We start from the raw sequence: 27408 nt of genomic DNA on the forward strand, positions 1-27408 counted from the left end.
GCCCGGGGGAGGGGTGCGCTCCGTTAAAAAAAAAAAAAAAAAAAAAGCACAGACACAATGGCGAGGTCTTCACCGCGGCTCCACAACTCCATGCGCACTTTGGTGGAAATTTTAGAGAAAACACACACACGCACGCACACACATCCACACGCACGCATGCACACACACATCCCGTCGGTCCGTTTTTTTCCTCTCTGTGTGAAATGTTGAAACCGTGAGGCCGCTGAGACGCACCGAGCGCGTCCTCTTTATGTGCTTGTTTGTGAAGCCGCACTGAACTCGTGTTGCAGCCGAGCCACGGACCCTCGTCGCTGCGGTTCGGCTTTGTGATTCTGTGACTGCGTCTTTTGTGGCCCAAACTTGTGTGAATTGCGGCGCGATGGCTCGACTTGACTGCCGTAGAAGCGGCTCTTTGCACAGGAGCGGGGCGGGCTTCGGTGCGCTCCGCTGCTCCACGGCTGAGCCTCGGACACGCAGTCAGTCGCACACAAGGTAATTTTTCACTCGGGCCGCCGTCGACGAGGAAACAGCAGAGGAGGAGAGTGCGTTTGTTAAAATAACTTCTGCTGCCTCAGAGCAGCGTCCATCAGTTCTCCTGTGCGGAAGCCCGGTGTGACAGTCCGCGCAGGGAGCACACACTGCACCGCGGACAGGGACAGAGGAATTCCGAGGCAATATTTCACCAGCGCAGCGGTCAAATTGCGACATTCGTGTGAGCGTGTTTTTCTGTGACGCCTTCAATAAGTAGCAGCTACACGGGCTGCAAGGATCAGGTTTCTGTTAAAATAATAAAGTTAGAGGCTCACTAATGGCCCTCCGTGTTCCCTATTCACACTGATGCAGGAAACACTGTGAACATCAACCATCATTATTATCATTTTTATAGTGTTCTCAATCAGGGTACACACAAGCCTGAGCTAAGGTCTGCTACAAAAAAAAAAAGAGTAAAAGTTTAAATTATAAGAGGATTTATAAACTGGGCCACATAGTGATGGAGTGGTTAATGCTCTTGCCTTACAAGAGGAAAATCACCAGTTCCATCCCTGGTCATAGCTAATACATTTGTAAGTTCTCCAAATAATACTTCTGTTGAAATTAGTGTTCAAGAAACGGAAAAACAAAAACAGTAATATGAAATGTTTCTTTGTGGGCCACACACCCGAAGTTAGTTAGTTGAAGAAGATCAAGGATCAAGCATCGGTGAAACAGCAAACAATCTACGGCTTTTCATCAGAGTATCCACATCTATAAAGGAATAGTACTTTAGATGTACCCAAAAGACTATAGCACCAATCTGTGCCTATCCTGACCTGAACCACTTAGTCCATTACTGGTTGACTATCCCAGAAAATTGTAGTACATGTCCTAGAAGTTGGCAGCTGCCTACAAAAATGATGTAATTTTCCTTAAAAATCCAGTTAAATCACTTTATATTCCGTGCTGTTGACAACAAGATGGCTGCCTCTGAGAAAGCAGCTTTATTGTTAAAAACCCAAGCAGGGATTTAGATTGTAGAAGGGATGTTCCTACAAGTGGAACTGAGACGTAGTATTTCGTACAAAATGTATCCACATATGCAGCACAGACTGTGTACACGGACTGAATTCAAAGTTGGAAGATAGTACAAACTATACCTGTATTCACTGTGATAAATTCACTACCAAGAAATGTTGAAAATCATACATAGAAAAGGAATAAAAAACCTAGACAAACTGAATATACTGTAGATGCGTTTTATGTACATGTTTGTGTGAAGCAGTGATGTCAAAGGCTTGACACAGCCAACAAGACAAGGAAGCTGTGATACAGCAGCAAACTGCACTGTTATTACACCACGTGTGTGAGAAATAGGATTTGCGTTTCTTACAACAGCTGTCTGGTCCTTGTAGCTGCAGAGGTTGTGACCCTCTGTGTAATATCTTACTTTATTGTGAAGCTTAGCTATAAAACCCAGTTGGATCTGTTGCACGTAAGGTAATTACTCCCGTTCCCCAGGGTGACCCCATCATGGCCATGGACACGGACAGTAATGCAGATGAAGAGGGCGCTGATGAGAGCCAGGACGGCCAGGACAGACCTTCCCCTAGTGGCCACACGTACGAAGACGCTGCCGTGCACTGTGTAGCTGTGCGAGCCGTCTCCGCTCCCTCCTCCCCCTCGGGCACTCGGCCTGCCCTGAACTCTGTGGCTGGTCCAGGCACGGGGCTGGACTGTGTCTCTTTCCAGAAGGCTGGTGAGAGGCCCAGCTCCTTGCCCCCCTCCAGCCCCAGGGCCCTCACAAACAATGACTGGGCTTATGATTCTACAGTCTGCCCAGCAGAGCACCAGCACCCAGGAACACAGAAAGAGAAAGGTACTCACACACACACACACACACAATCACACAATCACAGTTACAGACTGAAACACAGCAGCATCATGGAGCTCTCTCTGCTTAGTTCTGAACATTTTCATTTTTCAAAGAAATATTTAGATACAATACTATTTTCAGTTAAGCCAAATACAAATGCATTCCAGAAGTGTGCAGAGTACAAAGGGAAGTATATGTTGGCTAAAGAAACAAGGTAAAAAAGAAAATGACTAAAAGTTAAATTGTGCAGGTTTCTATGACAAGCAGTTTTAAAAAAATGACATGAATGAATGAAATAAATTGAATTAAAAAAAAACCACACAGCATGGTTGCCATCGAAAATACACCAGATACAGCAGGGTCAGGGTGGAAATCTAGCCAGAAATGTAACAAAAATAACTGGTCAGAGATGAAAACGAAGACTACAGTATGGTTGACCTCAGTGTAGTAATTCTGTTTGTTTTTCTTATTATTTTTGCGCTGTGTTAGAAGCCGCCACAAAGCCAGCGGTCCAGCCTGTGACCAGCAGCCCCTCTGCTGTGAAGAACAACACAAAGAAAGAAGATGGAGCCAAGGTGGAGGACAGCAGTCGTTTGTCTGACCAGCTGGTACCAGACTATGCAGCACGTGTGGTAATTAATCTGTGATCCTCCTGTGACAAACCCAAACAACCTCCTGTACAGCTCTGGCTTCCTCCGTGTCTCCGCTTCCCTGTCTAACGCTTCCACATTTCATGTTTGTCTTGGGTGAAGGAGGAGAGCAAGAACGGCCCGGACGGACGACCACAGACTCTGTCTCCACCGGCTGACAACAACAGTGAGTTATACACCGCCCCTTATTTTTAAACTCATCTGCAGTGTAGCGTGCATCAGCTTCACAGTGAACCAAAATGTCACTCCAGCGTTGCCCTAATTTGGAAATAACACCTGATAAAACAAACACACTAATGACGTTGTTGTCGTCGTGGTAGTTACATGCTGTTGTATGGTCTTCTCCTGCGACTTGTAGCCTTGAGGCTGACTCAAGATGTTTCGAATGTTTCACTAGCTTGTTCTGCCACCTCCCAACCAGGTGGTGCTCCCTCCGACTGTTATACAATAACCTGTCACTCAGAACACGCTGTCCTTACATAATGTTGCAGCATGGACCTGATGGATGTCAATTTTCTGCTGCTCCACCTTATAATAAGCAGATGGTTTCAAACAGCTGTCGGTGTGTGCGGCACTAAACGTAAACAAACCTCACTTCCGGAACTGTGGTTTGTTTATGTATTAAAAAAAACACATTAAAATCTGCAACATAAACAACAACGTTTACTTTGGTACTTCACCTTTGGTACTTGTTTATCATAAAAAGGACAAGGAAAATAATTGACCTCCATTTCCTACGTTGAATATAAACTAAGGTCCGTTGGAGGAAAGTTCAGCGTAGAAAAAATGACTTTTCAATTCTAAAAATAACTAAACAATAATAATACTTTATTGAACTTTTTGTGCAATCATTACATCTACTGCTGTTGCCATGAATCCATACTTATCATTGGACTGTAACCAAACTTTATGTTGTTGTTTTTATTTAAAAATAAAAATACAAGCATAACTAATAATTAGTAAATTGCAAATAATCATAAATAATATTTTTTTTTTCTAAGGGTCAGTACCAATAAAAATGACCCAGCCTCTATAACGCATCTGAGCCATTGGTAGATCATCCTTTATACCCAATTATGATACTGAAACCTGTTACCAGTTACACAGAAAAAACATACTGTACCTCCTTAACTTTCGTTTATTCCATTTTTATTATTCATATTTATTTTTCTGCCAGACAAAGATGTCTTGAAAAAGTAATTGACCTGCAAAAAAAGAAAAAAAAATGCACTTTATGTCTTTGTGAATTGTGTCAGCATTCATAGAACATGAGAGGAGGAGTGCCTATTGTGTACGTGCATGTGCACTTTTATTTACATTTATTACACACTCACTGTACTCTGTAAAAGTCTAAGAGATATTTCAACCATCTGTTGCAAAATGTAATTCCCATTTAAACCCTGCTGCTGTTTGTTAAACATCTCATCGTCAGTAAATGTCAAGGATGTGAAACAGCAAATTTAAAACATCAGGAAGTATAAATGTGGAACATTGGGTTGGAAAAATGTTTGACAGAACACTTTCTTTATGACTTTTCTCCATGGATTACATCTGTTCATCTGTGTGAGTCACATTTTCCGACACCTAGAGCTTGTTAATTGTTCATTATTGGAAAATAAAGATAAAAGTGTACCGATCCAAAAACCCAACATACAGAGGAGTCAGACAGCAGGAAACTTCCAGATCTTCATTTTTCTTCTACTGCTTAATGCTTTTCACTCAGTCCCAGCAGTCATTGGACCAGGTGAAGCCCTGGACAGTTTTAAACTGAACTTGAACAGTTTTTTTTTTCATTTTCTTTTTCACAATTATCCGTTCAACAAACAAACACTGTCCGTGATTGTGATTTCTTCTTCAAGGTGTCACATTGTCCACTGATGAGCTGCTGTTTTGTTTTGTTTTGGGTTTTTTTGCTCATGTATAACACACACGTGTTTCATTTTGGTTGCAGGTCCGATGAAAAAGAACTCAGACGAGTCACCTTTCAAAAAAGCTGAAGAGAGTCTGGTGAACGGTGACAATGGTGATGACGTGTGAGTGGATTGTTCTAGCACATTTATCCGAACGTGTCTTTAATTGTCTCCACCATGTTTTTTTTTTGTCCTTCAGGACATTCTTAAAAAATAAAATCTTCTTAACTTCATTAGGGTTTTGTTACTCAGTTAATTACTTTAGTATAAACAATGATGAGTCTAAGAGGTTCAGTAACCCACTAACAAATTTTTTTTTTATTCCTTTTGATTCCAGTTCTGTGAAGAAGGAGAAGATGAGCCAGAATCTGTTGCAGTGGAGCGTGGCAGATGTGGCCAGTTACTTCTCTGCTGCAGGCTTCCCCGAGCAGGCTGTGGCATTCAGGACACAGGTGGGTGCACCACCACGTGCCACCACAGGTGGTGCTAGATGCTCATTGAAACTTGACAGCCACCGAATGTATTGTACGTTAGAACTGCATAGAGTATGTAATGTAAATAAACATTGATGTCAAGGCAAAAACGGGAAAAAAGTACTGCAATTAAGTAAATACATTTAATATTTATGGTTTTATTTAATTTCTATAAAGTCTAAGTGTGAGTTTGGTCCAGAAAGTATTATATGGGGATATGTCAGGGAGCTCTTTGTTGTGACCACCACCGGTTGTGCAATGATAACTGCTGCTGCTCCAAATCATTTCTTGAAGTAGGGGAAAAAAATCTCTGATGATTTGAACTAATTTCACTTCCTGCTACATGTTCCTCTCTCCCCACCAGGAGATCGATGGGAAGTCCCTTCTCCTAATGCAACGCAGCGACGTGTTGACCGGTCTCTCCATCCGACTGGGTCCCGCCCTCAAAATCTACGAACGTCACGTGAAGGTGCTGCAGAGGACGCACTTCCTGGAGTACGAAGACCTCTGAGACGTGGATGGCCATCAGACAAACAGACAGAAAATGCTGCATTGACCCAAACATGCATGCAGAGCCCTCTCCCATCTGGATCCCTACCACACACCTCCATATACTGTATATGTGGGAGGTGAGTGGGGGAGAGGCTGTGGTGGAATGAACTTTCACTGTGACAATGACCAAGAAACTGAAAGACAGTCATCCTACCTCTCATCACGGTCCTTAGTTTTCACGCCGTTGCCATTTCACCCATGTGTCCAAAATCTGCTTCGTTCAGAGTTTTGTTGTTCAACATGGAGGAGCAGCGGCCTTCCCGCAGGAGGAGGTATGGCCGATGTAGCCGGTGAAGAGGAGTAGACCTTTCACCAAGTGCGCCACCTATGGGCTGTAATGTTTACAGACACGACGGTTGCAAAGTGTTGTCAAGGTTTTGGGTCCATCGTACGATGTTTAAGTTCAGTCGTCTTCATTTTCATGGTTTATGCCACTTGCTGTTCAGAAACAGATCAACGGCGTGCACATGTGATGTGCACGACCTCTAAATGGAATCAAAAGTGCTGCAGGAAGACAAATGACCTATGGACAAAAGTCAGACGCCTGAGTCATTGGGTCACCAGTAGCTGCAAATGTTAGTTCACGTTTGTCTGAGAGTTCGCTTCAAGATAATGCCTCCCCTGGTGGCTGTGGAGGGAATATGTTTTGTCATCTCGGTTCTTGTTTTATCTTTTAAAATGAATGTGGTCCATTTAAATGCAGTCAACTTCTGGGAACATTGTCAGATTCATGTGACCAGTTGATGTGCAGCCTCAACAAATGTACTTTTCTACTGGGAATGATGGTACGACGTGGCGGAATCCTGGGATTATAGTTTTAAAGTTCATCACAGCCGCTCAGTTCCCGTTCACAGAGCTGACCTGTTCACTCAGTACAATGTTCTGTCACGTCACCTCTTCCCTGTATGAGCTCCTCACGTTCATCTCTTTGTGTTGAGACCTTAGTGGGCCACATGACTTGTAACATTCCATATGATGTGGTACACATCTCCAGTGTTCCTGCTCCACTTCACACAAATAAAGCTTATGTCTCTGTTCACCCCCACCTCTCATTAAATCACACTAATGCCGGATTTAAATATTTAACCTGTCGGAAAATCCCATAATATACATAAAGTCATTTCACTCCTTTAACACATGGCTAAGTTAATTCACTAACATACAGAGATGTGGATCCTGCACAGATGTAATGCTGTTATTATGCTGTGTGTGTGTGTGTGTGTGAAATCTTAAAACCTAAGAAGGCATATCTATAAACACAGCAGTAATGTAGCTACAAAAAAGTAATAAAAATGACTAAAGTGATACAATTTACAATTTGAAAGGAAAGCGTGGGTCACATTAAACCTGGATAACAGCTGCAATCGGCCCCCGGGGTCGGACTTTAGATCGTCTTGCTGTAAACACATGGTGGGCATAATTAACCTTGTTGTAGAAACGCGTCCTCTTCATTATTTACTCTGGAAGTGGAATTTTTTTTATTATTATTATAATTTAGTTGTGTGTCATTCTGGTACAAACTGAAACAGACTCAAACTGGGCAGTTTTAGCACTTTTAGCTGAGAAGCTGTGACAGTACAGTCCTCTCAGTGGTGGTAACAGATGTATTTAACAAAGACATGTCCGTACATGTTATCAGTGGTGTTTTTCCTTCTGGCTGGTTTTCCTCCTGCAGAAATTCACTTGAGTCATGCACAGACTAAAACAGGAAAAGGTTTATCCTCATCACAAATAACTACTAATGCAGCTCTGCTATGACAGCGCTGCCGTACGGTGGTGGAGCTGGGCGGTGGGCAGAGGGAGGGGGCCGCTGAAATATTTCAGTGAGACAACATCACACACATTCACACACAATTTAAAAGTGGTGTCACCTGCCAAACTCGTGATTTCCACTAGGGGAGACAGGATACAGTATGGTCGGTCATCTTAAGTTGCTGACACTTTTCTGAGCATCTAACCTCCAACCCCCATGTCGAAACGCCATGCCACATCTTTGCCACCCTAAGAGAAAATGTATTTATTTTACATTACTGTGCATTACAGTAATGTAAAATACATTGCTGTGTTGGCAGAGGAGCTCAGTCAGATTAGTATAATCAGTGACGGTGTGCTGGCCTTGTTTGAAAACTGCACTGACGGTGTAAGTAATGCAAACAAAACTCCTTATCAAAGTAGCAAAATAAAAAAGGACATTTTTAATCTTTATTCTTTAAATGTTCACAAACAACATTAAATTAAGACTTTTCTGCATGTTACTCTTCCTGTGCACTTCAACAGTCAGTTCATCCATCCACACATCAAACCCCCGGCACATGCTTTCTGACGGGCACACAGATGGAGGGGGCACTTCTGAAGGACCCGGTTTGTGTGCTGTGTTGGCCACTGGCTCTACAGGATGAATGGGAGTATGGAGGAGCGCAGCGTCGGATAATCTCTGAACTCCTTTAAGTAGCTGCGGTGTTTGCCTTTGGCCCACACGGTCATCTGGATGAAGGCCACCAGAGTGAAGAGAGCCACAGGCACACACTGGGTCATCACCGTGAAGCCGATCCAGGAGCCCAGCTGTATCCAAGAAGAGGGCAGCATCTCATACAATAATAGTGTCCACATATCAGAGTGAGTCCAAATATTGAACTACTTAAAGGTACGCAGGTACTTCCTGGAAACTTTACTCTAAATCCACAAAAATACATGTAGTACTATATGAGCTGTAAGTGTATGGTTTTGTGTTCATCTGCAGTGACCCTTACCTCTATTTTCTTTTTTTTTAAGGTAGAAGCCACCAGAACGTCTGAGTGACAACGTTTACCAGTAGAAAAAAACCCAGTAGGTGGCAGTAATGTAGCTCAACGGATGGCAAGTGTCATTCAAATCCATGGAAGAAGAAGCAGGTGTAACACCCAGCCCTGTCAGCTATTTTACATCTCTTTCTTTTTGTTTGTTTATTTTATTTAACTGTGTTATTTGTCATTATTTGTCATTAAGTTTCCATCAGGACAGTCAGAGCTGGAACATAGAACATGGAACATGGACCAGTCGGAGCTCAGAGCTAAGCTAAACAGCCACAGCAGTGTCACCTCAGCCAGTAGCACTATCTTTAAACACTGATCTGGATGGAAGTATTTAAGGGTGGATCTGGATTTGTTCTTACCTCATACGTGTAGTTTGGACATGAGACCAACCAGAAAATCCATGTGAAAGGATTTTTGGTCGGGTAGGGAATCTTCTTGTTTTTCAAACCTATAAGCAGAATCAATTTATAAATATATATTTAAATATATTTATTAACAAACAAAACTGCATTTCCATCTGACAAATTAAATTTCTTACACTTGATTTATTAACATATATACATGTTAGTCCAATAAGTTTTTGCTGGAATTGTCCTTTAGTTTTTGTCCTTTTCCCACTGATTTTAATCAATTTGCATTAATTAACATCATTAATCACTGTTACACTGTGCTCACCTTGGTTTTTGAGGTTACGCAGGGTGACGTGGATGGAAAAATTCCCTAGTTGACAAAACTGTGAGTTCAAAGAAACCCAAGATGAACATTAATGAGTGCAATTTGGACAGGTCCCAAAATCTGGAATCTGTACTGAAGCCAAACTTACCGCAAAGATATAAAGCCCTATATTCACCTGCTGCTGCCCGTATTCTGAGTGTTACAGAGAAAGGAAAAAAAATACATTAAAGAAATGCATGTGATGAGTAGGAGAGAAAATCGCGGAGGTCAGCACTTACCAGGAGGGGTGTAGAGAGGGTGGTTAATGTAGTATGCCATCCAGGCAGCAGAGCACCAGTAATAGCCACAGTTCTGGAATAGAGAGTGTGCTATAGTACGTTTATTAAGATAAGTCTTTGTGTGTAAGTGTAGTTGAGCGTATCGGTTGAAATCCGTCGCTTCCTGACCTTAAATATGTTTCGGAGAGGCATGGTCCCATGGGAGATACGATGGACAAACAAGGTCTCCAGAATCCTCTTAATGTAGTGGAGGGAGTGACACACGCAGGCCAAACTGCAACAAACACACATCAACAATGAACCCACATTAAGTTTTGATTCATTGTCCACCTCCAGTCCATTACACTTGGCCGTGCATGAGTGTGAAAATAACAGTACGCTTCACGAGTGTCTGTCATGCAGATGAGACATCTGTGCAAAGCCCGGGATTTTGGGATTCGCTGCAGTGACGTTCACACATAGACCCATGGAAACAGCAGCAGGGTGACACTCACTGTACGACCCACTGCTTGCTGCTGGTGAAGTCATACTTTGGAGAGTAGATGAAGGGGAGGCGGAAGTAGAACATAAGGTAGATGATCAGTGGACCTGCACACTCTGTCAGGAACACCTGAGACACAAAGACAGGGTTTTAAATATTTCTCCTCTGGCTGACGGACGCACAACAGGAAATAAAAACATGAGCAAAAAAAAAAAGGCCATTAAATTAACATCAAGCTTTTGTTATTCTTTGTCTTGAGTCTTATTCCTCTCTCCCTCCCTTCAGACTAACATGGCTCAGGTTATTCATATCCATATGACTCACATCTAATATTTCAGGTCAAATCTGTCACCTGATTATGCAGTCCCTGATTAGATATATGTATTATTCTGAGTCATGCAATTTTTTTAAAAAAAGGACACATCAGAATACAAACCAGTGTCAATTGGTGTTGGCAGTGCGGACTGAATTCCACACATGCCAATTATGTGAACGTGTGTCGTTTTACAGGGCAGAATACTTCCTCCTGGAGAAACTGTCTGACCTCTAAGACAGAAAAGCTGGTTAATCTCCACCAGCCTCACCAGTAAATGTAAATAAACTACTGCACTACATAAACAGATGCTACATTCTCATTATGAGCCTGTTAGCCTTTAGCAGATTAGCTAGCATCTAGCACTATAGTGAAGTAGTTGTTAGGTATTTTAAGCTACCAGTTGTACATTAAAAAGTTAACAGGTTAGCTACTTGCTATTCTCTGTGGTTACAATGTTATGACAGTACACTGTATGTTTTAAAATTGCATTGTTTTATCTTCATTTTGGGTGAGAACAGGAAGCAAATCTGATTCAAGCCTCACAATATTTAAAGATATCTTCTAGAAAACTAGGTGATTTTTGAGGCATGGTTTTTTTCCAACATGTATGAGGATGGTCCAACCAGGACCACTTGCAAGGTTTTTAACATTTTTTTTATTAGTCACTGCATTTTATCTCAGCCCCCGTTTTATGCTCTGTCACTTGTCTACTCCCTTCTGCCTTATAATTGCACCCTACTGCTGCTTCAGCACAAACATTTATTTCCTCTGAATATAAAAAATAACATTCATCAATGCATATCTGTCTAGATTGTGAAGAAAGCAACGTAAATAAAGGCTTGTCTGTATGCTGCGAGGAAGCACTCCTCTGTTTCTATCTGCTTTTCAGTGAACAAAGGCAGACATTTTAATGTCATATCATCAGCAGCAGCATAACCTCTGTTTCCTGTTTGGTTAAGGGTTCTAACTTCTACTGAACTGTTGAGTTCAGCTCAACAACACTGGTTAGTAACATTAGGACGGTGGAGCCACTAAAACAACTTGTTATTCCAGCTTTCCATTAATGATGTGATCAAGTGGAGCAGCACAGCTGACAGTGAAACTGATCCCTGATTCAGCATTTTGACCGCAGGCCTTGGCCTCAGTTACTGGTGATCTCTGCTGGGACCCTTCACACTGCTCCACCCACCCTGGGACCAGTCAGAAGCCTGGTGGGGAGCTGAAGGTTGTGTCAACAGGGGAATGTGAGGAGTCCGTGGGCAAGAGAGTAAAGAGGTGCCATGGAAAGCGAGTGATAGGTCAAAGGGATAAACACCTTTGGCAGAAATGGGGCCATGAGATTATATACTGTAGGACACATGAGGGGCAGTGCAACAGAGGGGATGAAGAATGGACAGGGGAAAGCACCTCTGTTGTGTCACTCCAGTCCTCATCCAACTGCTATTGAGTGGCCACGAGAGTAAGAAGTGTGTGAATGGAATAAATCAACCACACACATTTGACAACCTCCATGGATTTTCCAACAGAACTCTGGCAAGACTGGTTCAGGACAAATTACAGATTGTTGCTATGTAGACAAAGAGTGTGTTTCTGCTAAACCAGCCTGCTGGAAAACACCCATGGTGAGGAGAATCAGACAGTGACTGACCAACAATGTGCAAAAGCTCCACCCACAAAAAGACCAACGATAGATAGATAGACAGATAGATAGACAGATAGATAGATAGATAGATAGATAGATAGATAGATAGATAGATAGATAGATAGATAGATAGATAGATAGATAGACAGATAGATAGACAGATAGATAGATAGATAGATAGATAGATTTGTGCGATGTATATTCTCATTACACAGGCCAAATGCAATGCAACACACTCACCGTTCCCCATGTGACCTGAGGTCCGAGGTCACAGAAGTAAAAGCTTGTGGTGGTTCCCACAGGAAGTGTCTGAAGAACATCCTCGTCCCTGAGACACTTGGCCTCTGAGACACATGACAGAAGAGACCACACAACATGGGACACATGTCACACGACCACACTGACTGTTTGACAGAGATCAGCAGGTTGTTGTACCAACACCATCAACACGTACTTGGGTCCAAACGCAGGGACTGTCTGGCTGGATACCATTTTGGATCTGTCAGAAACAAACATGACCTTCACGTCGGGTAAATGTGCATCCAATATTTGGGAAACAATGAAGTCAATAATCTGATGAATAAACTTACAGGATTTGTGAAATAAGGATTTAATATCCAAAATAGTGGCAGTTGGCTCCACCTGTGGTCAAAACATAGGCGGTGTTATTATTAGCAGCAGTGTTCATTTGCTGGCTGTTATACACAATTCTTACAAGACACTCTAGAGCTAAAAATAAACCAGCACAAGTCGTCAACCCTCCAGATGTCCACTGGGAATTTGACCATCTTGCATTGTACAGTTGTCATCTGAAACACGACCCTTGTCTTGATGTGACTGGACATCGGGGTTGAACTGTTTATTACTGTATACTGCTCTCTGTCTGTCTTTCTGTCTGTCTACTACTCTCCATGCAGCACATGTCTGGGTGACAAATGTATTCCCACCTCTCTATTTAAAAGACAAAGTTACCTGCATTTCGGTAAATTCTTTAATTTAGGCTATTTATGGCTGAATTACTCACCAACATTTAACTTTTTAAAATCATACTAACAATTAACTTCTCTAAAATATGTTGTTGCTATGGTTTCAATTAAATGTGATAGTTTTGGTCACCTTTGTGCTAGTCTTATTTTCTACCGCATAACTTAGACAATTTTTAGATAATTTATTCTTTACTAACTGTACTTTTTGGTCTTTGACTGCTAATATTTAAATATTGTTACTATCTGCGACATATTATCTTGTAGGGCTGCATGGCATAGATGCTTACTTACTATGCAGCTTATATTTACATATTTTATATATTATTTTCACTTTTTCCACAACTTTCAGTTTCCAATTTTCATTTGCACCATCTGACTTTTGATACATAAAAATGTTGCAGTTATATTTTTTAAACCAAATCCTTTGTATTCCTTTGACTGAATTCTAGTCTTTAGTATTGAAAAAAGGGTTTGGGCAGCAGATCTTTCAAGCATAAAAAAGACAGGACCAGCACCCTTCATTACACCCAATATCAATGATCCAGGAATATTGTTTGGCTCCTAATATTGAATATCATTTACCAAGAGGCTCTTCATTGTGGCGACACTTACTTTGTCTAGAAGCAAAAGTTTCTCCTTAGTCTTTAGGTCAATAATCTCCACCTCAAAGAAAACAGTCCTTTTGGGCTTTTTTGGAGTTTTAGGTTTTGTCCTTGGTGCAGCTTTCTTCTCAGACTCAGCAGAGGTAGCCACCCCCTTTGCCTCTAAGGCGAGTTTGTCCATGGTAAAGTTTGATCCTGGTCCTCGCTGGCCACCTAAAATAATCCTGGGTAAGTCTGGTGAAGCTCTCTGTGCCCTCTGCTCTCCCTCTACACTCCAACTGCTGTGTGTCTTCTCTGGTGTCTTCCACACCCTCGGAATAGCCTTTCACTTCCAGAGGAAGACTGACAGGGAAATATGTGGAGCCAAAAGCAATTTTCTCCGGAGCAGAGGTTGGTAAAGTGAGTGAGAAAAAGAGTGAGTTCACGTGGGAGGAGTGCTGATCAAAGAAGCTGAAGTGAACATGCACCTCACCTGAATATCAGCCTCTTCTCAATCCACAATACCAACACCCCCACGCCCACCCTCCTCCAGCAACAAAATGCACTGAAGACGAAACCGGAGAGGCCTAAGACATAATCCATAGTGCACCATTTACAAGGCTAAATATAAGTTGCCTGATTTGCTCTGCAGCAGCTCAGTAACCTTGGGAAGCCACATTGGCCTACAGTTCTGACTTAGTGTCAGATACCAGTGTGCTGTTGTTAGATGCACTGTATTGGACACAACTTCTGTTAGCTCTGCTCCTCACTTAGTCACAGAGAGGTGGGCCCCATTAAAAGTCTGATCCCTGAGATGAAAGATCTCCACATGCCGACATGCTGTTCCCCCTCCCTCACCCAGACCGCCTGTGAGGCCGGTATTCTTGTCTTTTCGTGACCTACTGAAAATAAAGAGACACATTTATTTCTGTGCTTGTGTGTGGTTCAGGTCTAGCTAGGAAAAAGACCCTACCTCACTGAGCTTTGTGGCAGGGAGAAGTATAAACAATGATGGTTGGGAGAAGATCAGACATATCTTTCATCACACAGGGTCAACTCAATCATTGCACCGAGCCAACTGCAGGTCTATATTCTGGAGTCTATTTATATCCAGTGATCCAGACCAACAGCAGAAGTATCACTGTTTGAGTGTTGGATAATTTTCTATGTAAATATCTTTGCTATAGATGAATGTACAGGAGTTTCATTTACAAACAATCACTACAAGAGGCTAAAGTCGAAGGTGGTTTCATACTGTGCTTTAACAATACTTATCTGTTAACATGACATATAAAATAAATTACAGTAAGTACTTTAACAGGCCAACTTTTTTATTAGGATGAACATTCTAGAAATTGATATTAAAGCACATTTAAAAAGTTGAATCATTGATTTGAACATTGGTTTTCAACTATATCTAATTAGTTTAAATTATTTTTAGCATATTAAAAGTCCGATATACCTAATAAAGGCTACCTTGCGGTATAAAAAAAATAAATTGACCTTTACCTTTACAAGAGGAGCGCACTATATTAGCATTTCCGTTGTGGCAAGAGCGAAACCGGAAATACTAAAATGTGAACGCTCTTGGGTCTGCAGTGATGACCCGCTACAGCAGCAGCATCAGCTTCTTCCAGAAGTTTCTGCCACCACCAATTTTACGACTCGGTCGTGACACGGGGCTGCTGCTTTACCAATAGTCTGTCTCGGTGTGGCAATTTGTGTTTGATTTTGTTTAATCAGTAAAACTTATTCACTATTTTGTTTAAAAGAAGGAACGCTAAATTTGACCGAGAGCTAACCAGCCGCACCGGAGGTTTGCCTGCTCTTTCAGAGCAATATAGCCTTTGAATTTGGCTGTCAAGGTGCAGACGTAGGTACACATGTGAGTTCTGTAAATTATGTTTTTGTGAGGTGGGAGAGATTGTAAGTGTTTTTTTGTAATGGGTAAAGACTATTATAAAGTGTTAGGGATAGCCAGAGGTGCGTCCGAGGACGAGATTAAAAAGGCATACAGAAAACAGGCCCTGCGCTTCCACCCTGACAAGAACAAGTCACCTGGAGCAGAAGATAAATTCAAGGAGATCGCTGAAGCCTACGATGTCCTCAGCGATGCCAAGAAGAAGGACATTTATGATCGATTCGGGGAAGAAGGTAAATGCACTCATTGTCGTTTGATTAGTGTCGTCTCGTCTTGCCTATACGTTGACACAGTAATTCAGCTACATCTGTATGGATGTCTGCTGCTTGTGCAGCGGTTGAGTAGGGTCCCCGCTTCAGCCTGCTTATTTATTACTGATCCCAGTCTTTATAGTCATAAAGACTGGGTCTGGACAGTCTGATTTGTAATGAAGACACCGTTTTTGGCGGCTAAATCCATATATAAAAAAAAGTTTACTGATGACTAACACGTTGCATAAATGCTTCCGAAATTTTGACTAGCAATCATTTATACCCAATAATGTAAATAAAAAATAAATAAAAGAATGATCTCCTCAAATAAATAAATGACTGCAAACAGGGCAGGATTGGAATATTAAAAATCAGTCACAATGACATGATGGTAGGGAACTTTAATTATTGAAATTTTGTCTGTTGAGTAGATGGCCAGTATTTTCACGAAATGTTATTTTTTTCTTTGCTGCTATGCTGTTTAATGCTGGGTCCTTGTCTGGAACTTCCACCAGTGACTCCTCAATTAAAGCATTTAGATTAAACCCATATGTTTGATTTATAAAGCTCTGACTCATTTGTTTTGTAGGATTAAAAGGATCAGTAGGTGGTGGAGGTGGAGGACACACCGCTCCCACAGGCTACAACTACACCTTCCAAGGAGACCCTCATGCAATCTTTGCCGAGTTCTTCGGAGGCCGCAGCCCTTTCGATCATTTCTTCCCTCATGATGGAGATGATGACATGGACATCAGTGACCCCTTCACCCCATTTGGCATGGGAGGACTGGGGGGCATGGGTGGGTTTCACAGATCATTTAAACACCACACTGGAGGTCCGCACAGAGCACGCGAGAAGAAGAAGGATCCGCCAGTGTTGCACGAGCTGAAGGTGAGTCTGGAGGAGGTTTTCTCTGGCTGCACCAAAAAGATGAAGATTTCTCGCAAGAGACTCAATCCGGACGGCTGCACCATGCGTAATGAGGACAAGATTTTAACAGTTGACATCAAACGTGGATGGAAGGAGGGGACCAAGATCACATTTCCCAGGGAAGGAGATGAAACTCCGATGAACATTCCAGCAGACATTGTGTTTGTGGTGAAGGATAAACCACACCCAGTGTTCAGAAGAGAGGGTTCTGACATCATCTACCCTGCAAAAATATCACTCAGAGAAGTACGTGAGCAACATGCTTAATATCATATATTTAAATAGATGATGTATACTGCAAGGGATGCTGTCACTGACATCCTGACATCCATCCTAGCAGGGGCTAGCTAATTTGGATGTTGAAAGATGTTGGCATACATGTGTATTCACCTGTTTAACATCTGGCTCCTGTGTGTCCTATGTGTTGTTCTTCTCAAGGCCCTGTGTGGATGCACAGTCAATGCCCCTACGCTGGATGGCCGGACCATCACTGTGAACTCCAGAGACGTTGTCAAACCTGGAATGAAAAAGCGCATTGTGGGAGAAGGTCTTCCAGTGTCCAAGTGTCCCGAGAAGAGGGGTGACATGATCCTAGACTTTACTGTTAAATTCCCTGACAAACTTGGGCAAAGCACACGTGATGCACTCAAACAGGTACTTCCACCCTGACTTTAGATAGGTAATTATCTGAAGCATTTTATAATTAAAACAAGCTCATATCTGCAGTGTTGTCCTGCACACTTCCAGGCACAGGGTGGATTGGGTTTCAGTTGGAAACCAAATTCCTGACTAGCATCCAGTAAGTTTAATGAGTTTTTCAAGACCTGCTCACTGACAGAGCGGCTAACAGTTGCCTACAAACACTCTGAGGTTGAGTAACATTAATAAGCAAACAATCTACCAATGACAACTTTAACTTGGATAAATGAGCATCAGAACAAATGTATTGAGTTTTTTTCCCCAGTATTTTCTATCCCTCCCTGGCAGCTGCTGCAGACTCTGTGTGTACTTTTATACATTAATCAGCCTGGTCATACACCAAACAACAAATAATATGCAATTCAAACTAATTATAAATAAGGACGTGCCCTGCATTCAAATAACTCTGCAGAGTTGAGTTATTTGAATTCAGGGCTGTATTGCAGTGTTCACATGATGTGAACAAGATGGAATGAGAGATGAGGAGCCGCTCTGTTTTTTTAATGTGCTGCTACAGTACGTGCTCTGCCTAGAATCCTGCCACCCTTCAAACTGGTTTTCTTACATGCTGTAGTCGGTTGGTAATGGAGTTTGATGTGATAATTATAGAATCGAACCAGTGACACTGTGAGTGTGTTCAATGCATTGTTTTATTAAGTAACCAGTAATCTGTTTTTTTGTTTTGTTTTGTGGGGTGTTTCAATAACATGTCGTGCAGCTGAGTCCATTACCAGTACCGCAGACGGAGTGATGCAAAACTCCACTGACTCATGGAACAAAAACTAGGTTGTGTGTAATTTATGTCACGTGTTTTTCACCAGCATTTACACTCTTTGGTTTACCTTGACCTTCACCTACACCATGGCTAGAAGAATATACACTAATATTAACCAAAGGTTCTGTAAAAGCACCAGTGCTGGAACAGCCCAGGTTTCAAAAAAAGCAATGCAAATTTGTACCAAATAACTACACATCTTGTATTCAAAATTCGAAGCACTAGTGGAAGACTGACTCGCTAATATTTAGCTCAAGCTAAATGTTGCTAGATTGAAAATAATCTAATTCTGAGACATTTTGCCAATATTCTTACCCGTAAAATTAAAACAATTAAATATATATATATATATAAATGTGTGAACCCTAAATATTTGAAAGCATGTTTGTCATGTAAAATGTAAAAACGAGAGAAATCTTAAAATGGTTAACATTGATTACATATGTGTGCTGCTACGTGACTATTCATCTTAAAGACCCTCCTTTTTTCTTTAGGGATAAATAAACGTTTGGCATGTGTGTCAGAAGGAAGTGTAAAATAATGTTTAAACCACTTTTTTTATTGCAGAAATAATATATTTTAGTTTTGGTGAAGATATAGCTTTTTTTTGTTCTATACCACGCCTCTACTCGGCTCAAACCTGACAGTATTCACGTGAGTTTGACAGGATATGACTATAGAGTGAGTAAATTTGACATATCTATTGTGAGTGAGGACAGGTTGATGTGTGACAGCTGTGATGAAAGTCAAAGTGTGTACAGTAAACCACTCGGTTCATTTGCACCTTTTGTTTTGGTAATGGTTCTCTAGTGTTAACATGTTGACTGTCAGAGGAAACAGAATAAAACTTCATGACCGTCAACATCTGTCTACATCCTGCTCCTGCTGGAGTTTGAAGTTTTTATTTGACATACATGTGGTTCAACATGATTGTAGAGATGTGTAATCTCTTTTTTTTTTTTTTAAAGATTAATAATTTTATTATGGTATGGAAAAAAGATTAATAATTTTATTATGGTATGGTATTGTGTTTGTTTTGTCTTATGACCTCCTGTGTGTAGTTATTAAAATTCATCAGGGTGGGGATTCAGGATTTCAATAGTTTTTCACACACCTATAATTTCATAAGGTGATGGAAATTTTAATAAGTTTTCTAATGCTGTGATGATTTTCATTCCCTGAATAAATAAACCGGCTATTACCAGCCTTATGTCTGTCTGTGTGTATTCATAACAGAGAAGAAAACGTCTTTTTTTCTCCTAAATTGAGTTAAGTACATAACATCTTTCCAAGGGAATTTTAGCTAAATTTGCAACTAAATGGGTGGAATGTAGTTTATTTTGGGTCAACTTTTATCTGGAAGCATTTGACAGATTTTGGTATAATAATATTAAAAATATGAATGTTATTATATTACCAATGTGTTGTTCATGTTCTACTAATGTACTTTTTATTTTGTATGTTTTATTATGTATCTTGGATATTTGGAACAAGTCTAGTTTGAGCCTGAACGACAGGACAATTGTTAGTACGCTTTATCATCGCAAGATGGCAGCGTATACACGTTACACACCAAAGCTAAAGGCCATATACTGTAACTATTAATAGCTATATTTTAAAAATCTGCACTAATTTCTACCATAGCAAAGAACATTAGATTGAGAGTTAATAGTCAATGTTGTACAGAGAGATAAATTGGTTTAACACAGCCTACAGTAATAAGTTAAAAAGAAACCCGTATGTTGATATCAGTGATCCTTCACAAGAAAACTATATTGTTCAAAATTGTAATTTCCGAGGATCAGTGAATGCCTCGCTGTTCCTCCCCTACTGGGAAGACAGGATAAATCCACTTCTACATTCCGACACACACATATTCTCCTGTTTTTAAAACTATCTGCCACAGGAAGAGTTGAGTTTAAAAGAAAAGGAGTCGCAAATTAAGCTGGACATTCACTGGCAGCTTATTATCTTTTTAAATAACTCCCAGCGGTGTAGTTAGCAGGCTAAGCTAACAAACAGGAGGAGGTACAGCTAACGATAGTTGTCCGAAACTCTGCTCCGGTAAGAGGCACCGGCCCGGGCTGTGTACTACCGTTTCGGGTCCACATTAGCAGGTATTAGTTAATGTAACTAACCACAAATACCGACCAGCACTGTCGGTACAGTTTATTCACTAATCCTTTTCAATATGGATTGGGAATCTCTCGGTGATTTAGCTTCCGTTCTAAGCAGCTAAAAGCTAACTTGTTGGCTACCTGAGCCTATGTAGATGTTAGAAGAGAAAGGTGTGTCACATTAAAGCCAATACCAGCAAATTAGTGATCTTAAAAGAAGGCTGTGATTTAAGCCTTCTTTTAACATCATGTGTGTAACATCATGTTTACTTAATGCTAGTAAATCACAGTGTAACATCATGTTTACTTAATGCTAGTGTTGCCCTGTAAAAAGATGCATCTAAATGCATCTAAATTTGATGTACAGGAACAAATAGTTACAAAATAAATAGGCATACATATATTAAATAAATTAACTAAAACCATAATAATTCATTCTGTCATTTGAATTGACAGCTAGAATTGTATAATGGTGTTTTCTTTCCCTGTATTATCCCGTTTTCTGCAAAGATGTTTTTTTAGTGGATATTTGAGGATGTTTAAATCACTGTTCAGTGGAATGTGTATTCATTCAGATTTTTGTCTGGTGTTACAGCTGAAGACCCACCACTGACTGATACAACAATGTGAGCAGCTCTCATGCCAAGACTGGTCGTTTCATACGAAGCCTGGTTGAGACAGCTTCTTAGCTGGTCTGGATGACCTCACTTTTTTCCTGCAGACCTACAGCTGATTTGGCTGAATAGGTGTATGTTGGTCTGGGTCACAGCTCCATAACTCCTCAGAGCAGCTCATCTCCTCCGCTCCCTCTGCTCTACCTGTGGGACTACAATGCCTCTGGGCTTGGGAAGAAGGAAGAAAGCATCCCCCTTAGTTGAGAACGAGGAGGCGGAGCCCATACGGGCAGGTCTCAATGTGCCAGGTATGGATGGGCTTGACGGAGGTGGTGTCGGCCTAGGAGAAGGCGCCACCTCAGAGGGTCTGCCTCCTCCACCCAGCAGCATGCGACCCCGCCTTATCTTTCATACGCAGCTTGCACACGGCAGCCCAACTGGACGGATTGAGGGCTTCAGCAATGTGCGGGAGCTCTACGCCAAGATTGGAGAGGCCTTCGGGATCCCTCCATCTGAGGTCAGTCAGTGTTGATTATTAGGGATCAAAATTCGTGAAATTGACAATAAAATATATATTTTTTAACAGCAGCCTCCTAGTATCTCGTATGCACTGGGTTTTGATATGACTTGTCAAGACGCCCCCTCCGTGCGACACTTAAACATTCCTTCAAAACTCTGACTTAACTTTATTTAAAGGTGAAAAGTGAAACGTGTGTCTCTTTATTTTTAATAAGAATTTCAGTCAAAATCTCACTTGGATGTTATGTCTGTCCACAGGTCATGTTTTGTACACTGAACACTCACAAAGTGGACATGGATAAACTTTTGGGAGGTCAAATTGGACTTGAGGACTTTATTTTTGCCCACATCAAGGGCCAAAAAAAGGAAATTGAGGTGTTTAAAGGAGAGGACGCTCTGGGATTGACCATCACCGATAATGGAGCCGGCTACGCCTTCATTAAGGTCAGGGACCACAGACAGGGAATGGACAGAAGATATGAGTCGAATAGAGCAAAACATAATTGGTAAATACTGTTAATTTAGTTAATACTTGTTGTTTTTTTAGAGAATTCGTGAAGGAAGTGTGATTCACCAGATCCAGGTCATCAACGTTGGCGACATGATCGAGTCGATCAACGGGCATCGACTGATCGGCTGTCGACACTACGAGGTCGCCAAGATGTTGAAGGAGCTGCCCAAAGGGAAACTCTTTACTATCAAGCTGGTGGAGCCTCTGAAGGCCTTTGGTAGGTGCAGAAGGAAACAAACCAGCAGTGCTAAGAAAATGAGCTAAACATTAAGTTCAGGAACCAAGGACGTATGACTCAGCATCAGATTTTTGGTTGTTTTGTAAAGCTATGATTAGGGATCTAACAATACACTGGACTCACAATACGATATGATTTTATTCTAGCAAAATGAGCTCCTGACAAATTAAATACATTCGTAGATTATGTAGGTCATGGTCTGACCAGTTTATGCCTTGATGCACAATTCATTTTTTAAATTTAAACTGAACTTTAACTGGTTAACAATGCATTGTTACGTCCCTAGATATGATTGGCCAGCGGTCTGGAGGATCCAGGTCAGCGTCAGGGGTCCAGCTGGGAACAGGAAGAGGAACTCTTCGGCTGCGATCCAAAGGTCCTGCTACTGTGGAGGAGCTGGTAAATACTGTCTCTTTACAGTACCAGTTTTACTACTAACTAACATGTATCATCATGAGTGCATGTTGTTGTTTTTTTTCCAGCCTTCTGCTTTTGAGGAGAAGGCCATTGAGAAGGTGGACGACCTGCTGGAGAGCTACATGGGCATCAGAGACAGCGAGCTTGGTGAGTACAGAACGACTTCTGATCTCTGTGAAAATCACAGTTTTCTAAGTTTTATTCTATGTGCATTTACTTTTTGTTCTTTACCTAATGCTCTTTGACCTCTGACCTCACCTGTTTCCTCAGCGGCCACTATGGTTGAACTGGGAAAGGACAAAAAGAACCCTGATGAGTTTGCCGAGGCGTTAGATGAAACACTGGGAGACTTTGCTTTTCCTGATGAGTTTGTTTTTGACGTCTGGGGTGCCATCGGGGATGCTAAGGTCGGAAGAGTCTAACCACAGTCACTAATGGAGTGGAACGACCTCAGTGTGTGGGAAGCCCACAACGCTCATCACTACTAGGAAATGCAACACTACCGTCACAACTTTCGTTTTTTTGTTTTTTATTCCGGCATTTATTTGTTCCATTTTTTAATTTAGACGTTTTCCTTTTGAGACAGTCGGTCTGATCAGACAGGATATTGCGGGTTAATGGGAGACAAAAGTGATTATGGAGATTTCTCAAGTGGTTTTTAATGTCTTCCAGCTTTTTCTTCAACAGAACAACATAAGCACGTCCATGAGAATTCCCTTTTTGCACTGTTCTGCATGTCTTTGTTGTCGTCCATGGTTGTGGAACAGCTTTAGTCACCTGATGGTGTGAAAAGTGAACGTCAGGTGGCAAAAGTTAAATTTTCCCAAAATACTTGACCAGGTGGGGGGGGCAGTCATCACAGTACAAGACAGGGCTCTCTGACATACAGTACAGGGTCATTGATTTTACATGTATGTGCTGGAGTTTTATTTTGATCATTGTTGAATCTGCTGACTTTTTATCTGGTCCAAGAAATAAGGTGTGTGTTTTCGGAACAGTGATATGTATCCATGATGTTCTGAGTGTGTGAGAGTGTGTGTCTGTGTTCAGTGTGAAAACAACAGCAGCATTACATTCCTGTTTTGGGGTCTGGGTCATGCTCTCTTGTGGTTCTGTGTCCACAGTTGCTCAAGTCATGGTCTGCATCATGTCTGATGATGAGCTTAACAAAAGCACATTATCAGAAATCTTCACCTTATCTGTCTTTTTTTTTGACCAATAATAGAGGGACCAGCTCCAGACGGTGCATGTGAAGAGAGAGTGACGAACATGTTATTCTGACCCACTCTGTGGACGATCAGACAGCAGAAGCATGAGCCCAATATTAGTCTGCTACAGTTACCAGTGTTACGGAGAATCAGTATTACTTTACCTCTGACTGGAGATCACTACATGGAAGTGAGAGGTCAGAGTGGTTCCCAGGTTTGCAGGTGGCGTTGACTTGTTTTTATAAGAAGTGACGTGATGTTGTTTCATTCTTCTTCAGTCTTTGTCAGTGTTTTAAAGCATTACAGAAAACAGTATTATAGGATGGGGAGGGGCAAGATGTGTAATGAAGGATATGATTCTGTGAAGTAAAGATTTTTTTTTGTTGCTGTCTACATTTGGTGCATGGTGCTGAAAAAGACAAACTAGTAGCCATTGGATCAGGTGGAAACTACTTCCATCGTTTGTTGCTTTCACTTGTGTTCACAACAGGACAAAGACAGTGTTGCGTCTACAACAACACAGCAGAGGACAGTGAACACAAAAGCGTTTGTCTTATTCTTTTAGGTCTGTCTGAGTTTATGAAGCTTTGTTTTTTTAGTTTTGTTTCACTCTTTAGTTCATGAGTATCTAAATATGGTTATGTAAAAAAGTGATGCTAAAACTCTGTAACACTAAGAAGACAATTATTTGCATTAACACTGTTGTCATCGTCTAATTGTATTGCAATAATAACACAGCCGGCAGTGTTTCTTTTTTTTGTTGTTATTCGAGCCGATAAGAACACAATGTTGTCGTCTGCTGGATTGTTTTACACCATCCACACAAACTGTCCCCAGAGGCGTGTGTGTGTGTGTGTGTGTGTGTGTGTGTGTGTGTGTGTGTTTCTGCTCCTGAAATATTGATGACATTTTGACATTTAAGAGTGAAATCACTTCAACTACCGACAGGCCGTCAGAGTAAGAAGATCTCAGGTGAACATGATAGTGATGTTGAAGCTCAGCAGGATTCGGATATAAACCCAAACCCTAAAGGTTTCCGCACAAAATAAATTTATAACAGTTAACACAAGCCACGCAGCTCTACTGACTACTGAAGTTTATACACTGTCACCTGTAGTGGTCACTACAATTCAACCAGATGCCTCTGTCTCACCCCGTCACTTTTATTGCTTCAGAGAAGTTGGACCTAAAGGATAGGTTACTTTTTTAAGTGAATGTTGTTAAGTGAAATTGTTGACCAAAATTCTCTACTAAGTCGGACATCAACAACAAACAGAATAATTCGTAATAGATTAATCAAAAAATAAAAATGAAGAGTAGCTGTACATCAGTGAGGATCTCAGAACCATCTGTTGTGATGACCTCAGGGCTTTGGAGAATAAATGTTTGAAAGCAGAGATACATAAGGACGTGCTGACTCATTAAATATTAAAAACCAACAGAAACATCTTAAAACTGATCCTAATAGAGATAGAAATGTTTGTCAACAGAGCAGATCTCCATGGCCCTCCACTGCCTGACCCTTAGTGCTTCTGTTTTGCAGGTATTGCTGGCAACTTGTGTCATGTTTTTACTGGATGGTTGTGGGTTAGATTCCACATCCTTAGTTAGTCTACATGCCATAGTATCCTTAGGCAAGACCCTTCACCTTACCTTGATCTGTGATGCTGTGACAGCTGTAGTGGAATGCTAAACATTTGGCTAACAAAATGTTTTCAGTAGTTGTATTTAAATATTATTTAGGACAGAAACATGTCTTCAAACATCTGCTCAGGTCTAAAGGTTGTTCTGCTCCACACTGGTGTTGACACCTCCTGTATTTACTACCAGTCTAATGAACTAGTTCTTCAAGTTGCTGTTGATCTATAAACATGGTTGCCTTTATAACTGTTCCACATTACTCTCTCAGGAAAGAGCAACATCACTTGGACAGATTCCTTTCTCCCTAACTGGGACACCGAGCCACAGGAGCAGCCTCCCACCTACAGGAACCTACTGTACAATGGCGCTGCGCCCACGATCTTCCTCTCAGCCTGGAAAACTTTCCTTCCTTCAGAGTCGCCATTTACCTTCCGCCCTTCGACCCCGGGCTGTTTCCTCACGCTCGGGCTCCATGCTGGAAGAGGAGCTGTCCTGCCCAGTGTGCTGTGACATCTTCAGGGAGCCCGTTGTCCTCAAGTGCAGCCACAGTTTCTGCCGCGCCTGTCTGCAGCAGTTCTGGAACAAAAAGAAGGCCCGACGCGAGTGTCCTGTCTGCAGGAGGAAATGCTCTCTAACCGAGCCAACGGTCAGTCTGGCTCTGAAGAACGTGGCTGACTCATTTCTGAAGGACCAGGAGCGCCAGGCGTCTGCAGCGGGGACATGGACGGGGGGTGGAACGATGGGGGAGACGGTGGTGGTGTTGGAGGAGAAGTGCATCACACATGGAGAAGTTCTCAAGCTCTTCTGTCATAATGACCTGGAGGTCATGTGCTGTGTGTGTCAAACCTCCAAGAAGCACCAAGGACACCAGATATGTCCTCTGGAGGAGGGGGCTCAGGACCTCAAGGTAATCTGTGTGTGGTTATATAGCTTAAAGTTAGTTTAAATAAACAGAAAGCATGATATGCAATAAAAACCCTTCCAAAATGTTTTTATATGAAACAAACATATATGAAACATATGTGATTAATGTAGAAGTCGTGTTCTCTGATGTTTTCCTATTTTCTGCCCTCATGCTTTTAGGCGGAGCTGAAGAAAGAGCTGATTCCTCTGAAGAAGAACCTGCGTCAACTGTATCAGGCCAAGCAGGAGTGTGATGACACAACTGTTCACATCAAGGTATCAATAAACACAGTTCCATGAAACCAGAGGCAGACCTGCATGGTCCTGGATGAGGAGTGGGTGTAGTGTGTAAACAGTCTTTGGGTTGTAGGTGCCTTCAAGTGTCGTGCTCAGCTCGGAAAAATACTTCACAAATGCTTTTATTTTCAACTTGTCAGTTGTAAAATGTGCTTAAGTGCTAGATGCAGAACAGACAAGGAATGTTGAAAAACAAAAGATAAATAAAATAAATAGCTAAAGGACTAAAAAGTATTAAAAATGTATTCTTATGTGTCTTGTCATATTTTTTTGGTGTCTAAGAATCAAACTCAGGCCACGGAGAAGCAGATCCGACAGGAGTTCGATCAGCTCCGAGAGTTCCTGAAGAAAGAAGAAGAAACCCGACTGGCCTCCCTGCGTCAGGAGGAGGAGGAGAAGAAGGAGCTGGTGAAGAAAAAGTCAGACGGCATCACCAGAGACATCCTCACCTTCTCTCAGGCGGTCATCGCCATCGAGAATGAGATTGCATCCAGCGACGCTCTCTTCCTGCAGGTGAGAGAAGTTGAAACCTGTCTCTCTCTGAGCGCTGTCTCCTCGTCAACACTGTTTTTAACAGTTTGTTACCTTCCTTTCTAGAATTATCTCAACACAAAGAAAAGGTAAGGACTTTGATGTTTATCTGGGTGTCTTCTGAGGTGTCCACTCCATTCACTCCAGTTT

The 27408-nt window shown here is 41.6% G+C and overlaps 5 protein-coding genes across 6 annotated transcripts in view; 4 read left to right on the forward strand and 1 right to left on the reverse strand.

Annotated features, from left to right (window-relative positions):
• samd1a (sterile alpha motif domain containing 1a) overlaps positions 1 to 7079 on the forward strand; it is an 11581-nt gene extending 4502 nt beyond the window's left edge. The window contains exons 2-7 of the mRNA XM_008329418.3: positions 1996 to 2353; positions 2840 to 2982; positions 3103 to 3166; positions 4952 to 5033; positions 5248 to 5362; positions 5748 to 7079. Of these exons, the coding sequence (XP_008327640.1) occupies positions 1996 to 2353; positions 2840 to 2982; positions 3103 to 3166; positions 4952 to 5033; positions 5248 to 5362; positions 5748 to 5894 (909 nt within the window). The 3' untranslated portion in view covers positions 5895 to 7079. The remainder of the gene's footprint in view (positions 1 to 1995; positions 2354 to 2839; positions 2983 to 3102; positions 3167 to 4951; positions 5034 to 5247; positions 5363 to 5747) is intronic.
• Positions 7080 to 7159: 80 nt separating this feature from the next.
• LOC103392722 (very-long-chain enoyl-CoA reductase) lies at positions 7160 to 14246 on the reverse strand. Its single transcript, XM_025064671.1, has 11 exons — positions 13718 to 14246; positions 12710 to 12761; positions 12574 to 12618; positions 12360 to 12463; positions 10175 to 10290; positions 9849 to 9954; positions 9681 to 9753; positions 9551 to 9594; positions 9403 to 9460; positions 9087 to 9175; positions 7160 to 8497 (listed from the first exon to the last, which is right to left on the reverse strand). The coding sequence occupies exons 1-11, from the start codon at positions 13886 to 13888 to the stop codon at positions 8324 to 8326; spliced, it is 1032 nt and encodes a 343-aa protein (XP_024920439.1). The 5' UTR covers positions 13889 to 14246; the 3' UTR covers positions 7160 to 8323.
• A 1009-nt stretch (positions 14247 to 15255) lies between these two features.
• LOC103392725 (dnaJ homolog subfamily B member 1-like) lies at positions 15256 to 19224 on the forward strand. Its single transcript, XM_025064672.1, has 3 exons — positions 15256 to 15840; positions 16448 to 17034; positions 17227 to 19224. The coding sequence occupies exons 1-3, from the start codon at positions 15630 to 15632 to the stop codon at positions 17455 to 17457; spliced, it is 1029 nt and encodes a 342-aa protein (XP_024920440.1). The 5' UTR covers positions 15256 to 15629; the 3' UTR covers positions 17458 to 19224.
• Positions 19225 to 19904: 680 nt separating this feature from the next.
• On the forward strand, positions 19905 to 24635 carry gipc1 (GIPC PDZ domain containing family, member 1). Of its 2 annotated transcripts, none has more exons than XM_008329423.3 (7): positions 19905 to 20379; positions 20975 to 21510; positions 21771 to 21956; positions 22060 to 22240; positions 22548 to 22660; positions 22744 to 22825; positions 22949 to 24635. In XM_008329423.3, the coding sequence occupies exons 2-7, from the start codon at positions 21211 to 21213 to the stop codon at positions 23098 to 23100; spliced, it is 1014 nt and encodes a 337-aa protein (XP_008327645.1). In that variant the 5' UTR covers positions 19905 to 20379; positions 20975 to 21210; the 3' UTR covers positions 23101 to 24635. The 2 variants fall into 2 exon arrangements, with proteins under 2 accessions (XP_008327645.1, XP_024920441.1); XM_025064673.1 differs by having other exon boundaries at positions 19905 to 20326.
• A 192-nt stretch (positions 24636 to 24827) lies between these two features.
• Positions 24828 to 27408, forward strand: part of LOC103392723 (E3 ubiquitin-protein ligase TRIM39-like) — a 4771-nt gene continuing 2190 nt past the window's right edge. Inside the window, exons 1-5 of the mRNA XM_017040580.2 lie at positions 24828 to 25447; positions 25669 to 26434; positions 26611 to 26706; positions 27010 to 27240; positions 27325 to 27347. Coding sequence (XP_016896069.1) covers positions 25889 to 26434; positions 26611 to 26706; positions 27010 to 27240; positions 27325 to 27347 — 896 coding nt within the window. The 5' untranslated portion in view covers positions 24828 to 25447; positions 25669 to 25888. The remainder of the gene's footprint in view (positions 25448 to 25668; positions 26435 to 26610; positions 26707 to 27009; positions 27241 to 27324; positions 27348 to 27408) is intronic.

The sequence above is a fragment of the Cynoglossus semilaevis genome, chromosome 17 (assembly GCF_000523025.1).
Source record: "Cynoglossus semilaevis isolate Cse_v1.0 chromosome 17, Cse_v1.0, whole genome shotgun sequence".
Taxonomy (NCBI): domain Eukaryota; kingdom Metazoa; phylum Chordata; class Actinopteri; order Pleuronectiformes; family Cynoglossidae; genus Cynoglossus; species Cynoglossus semilaevis.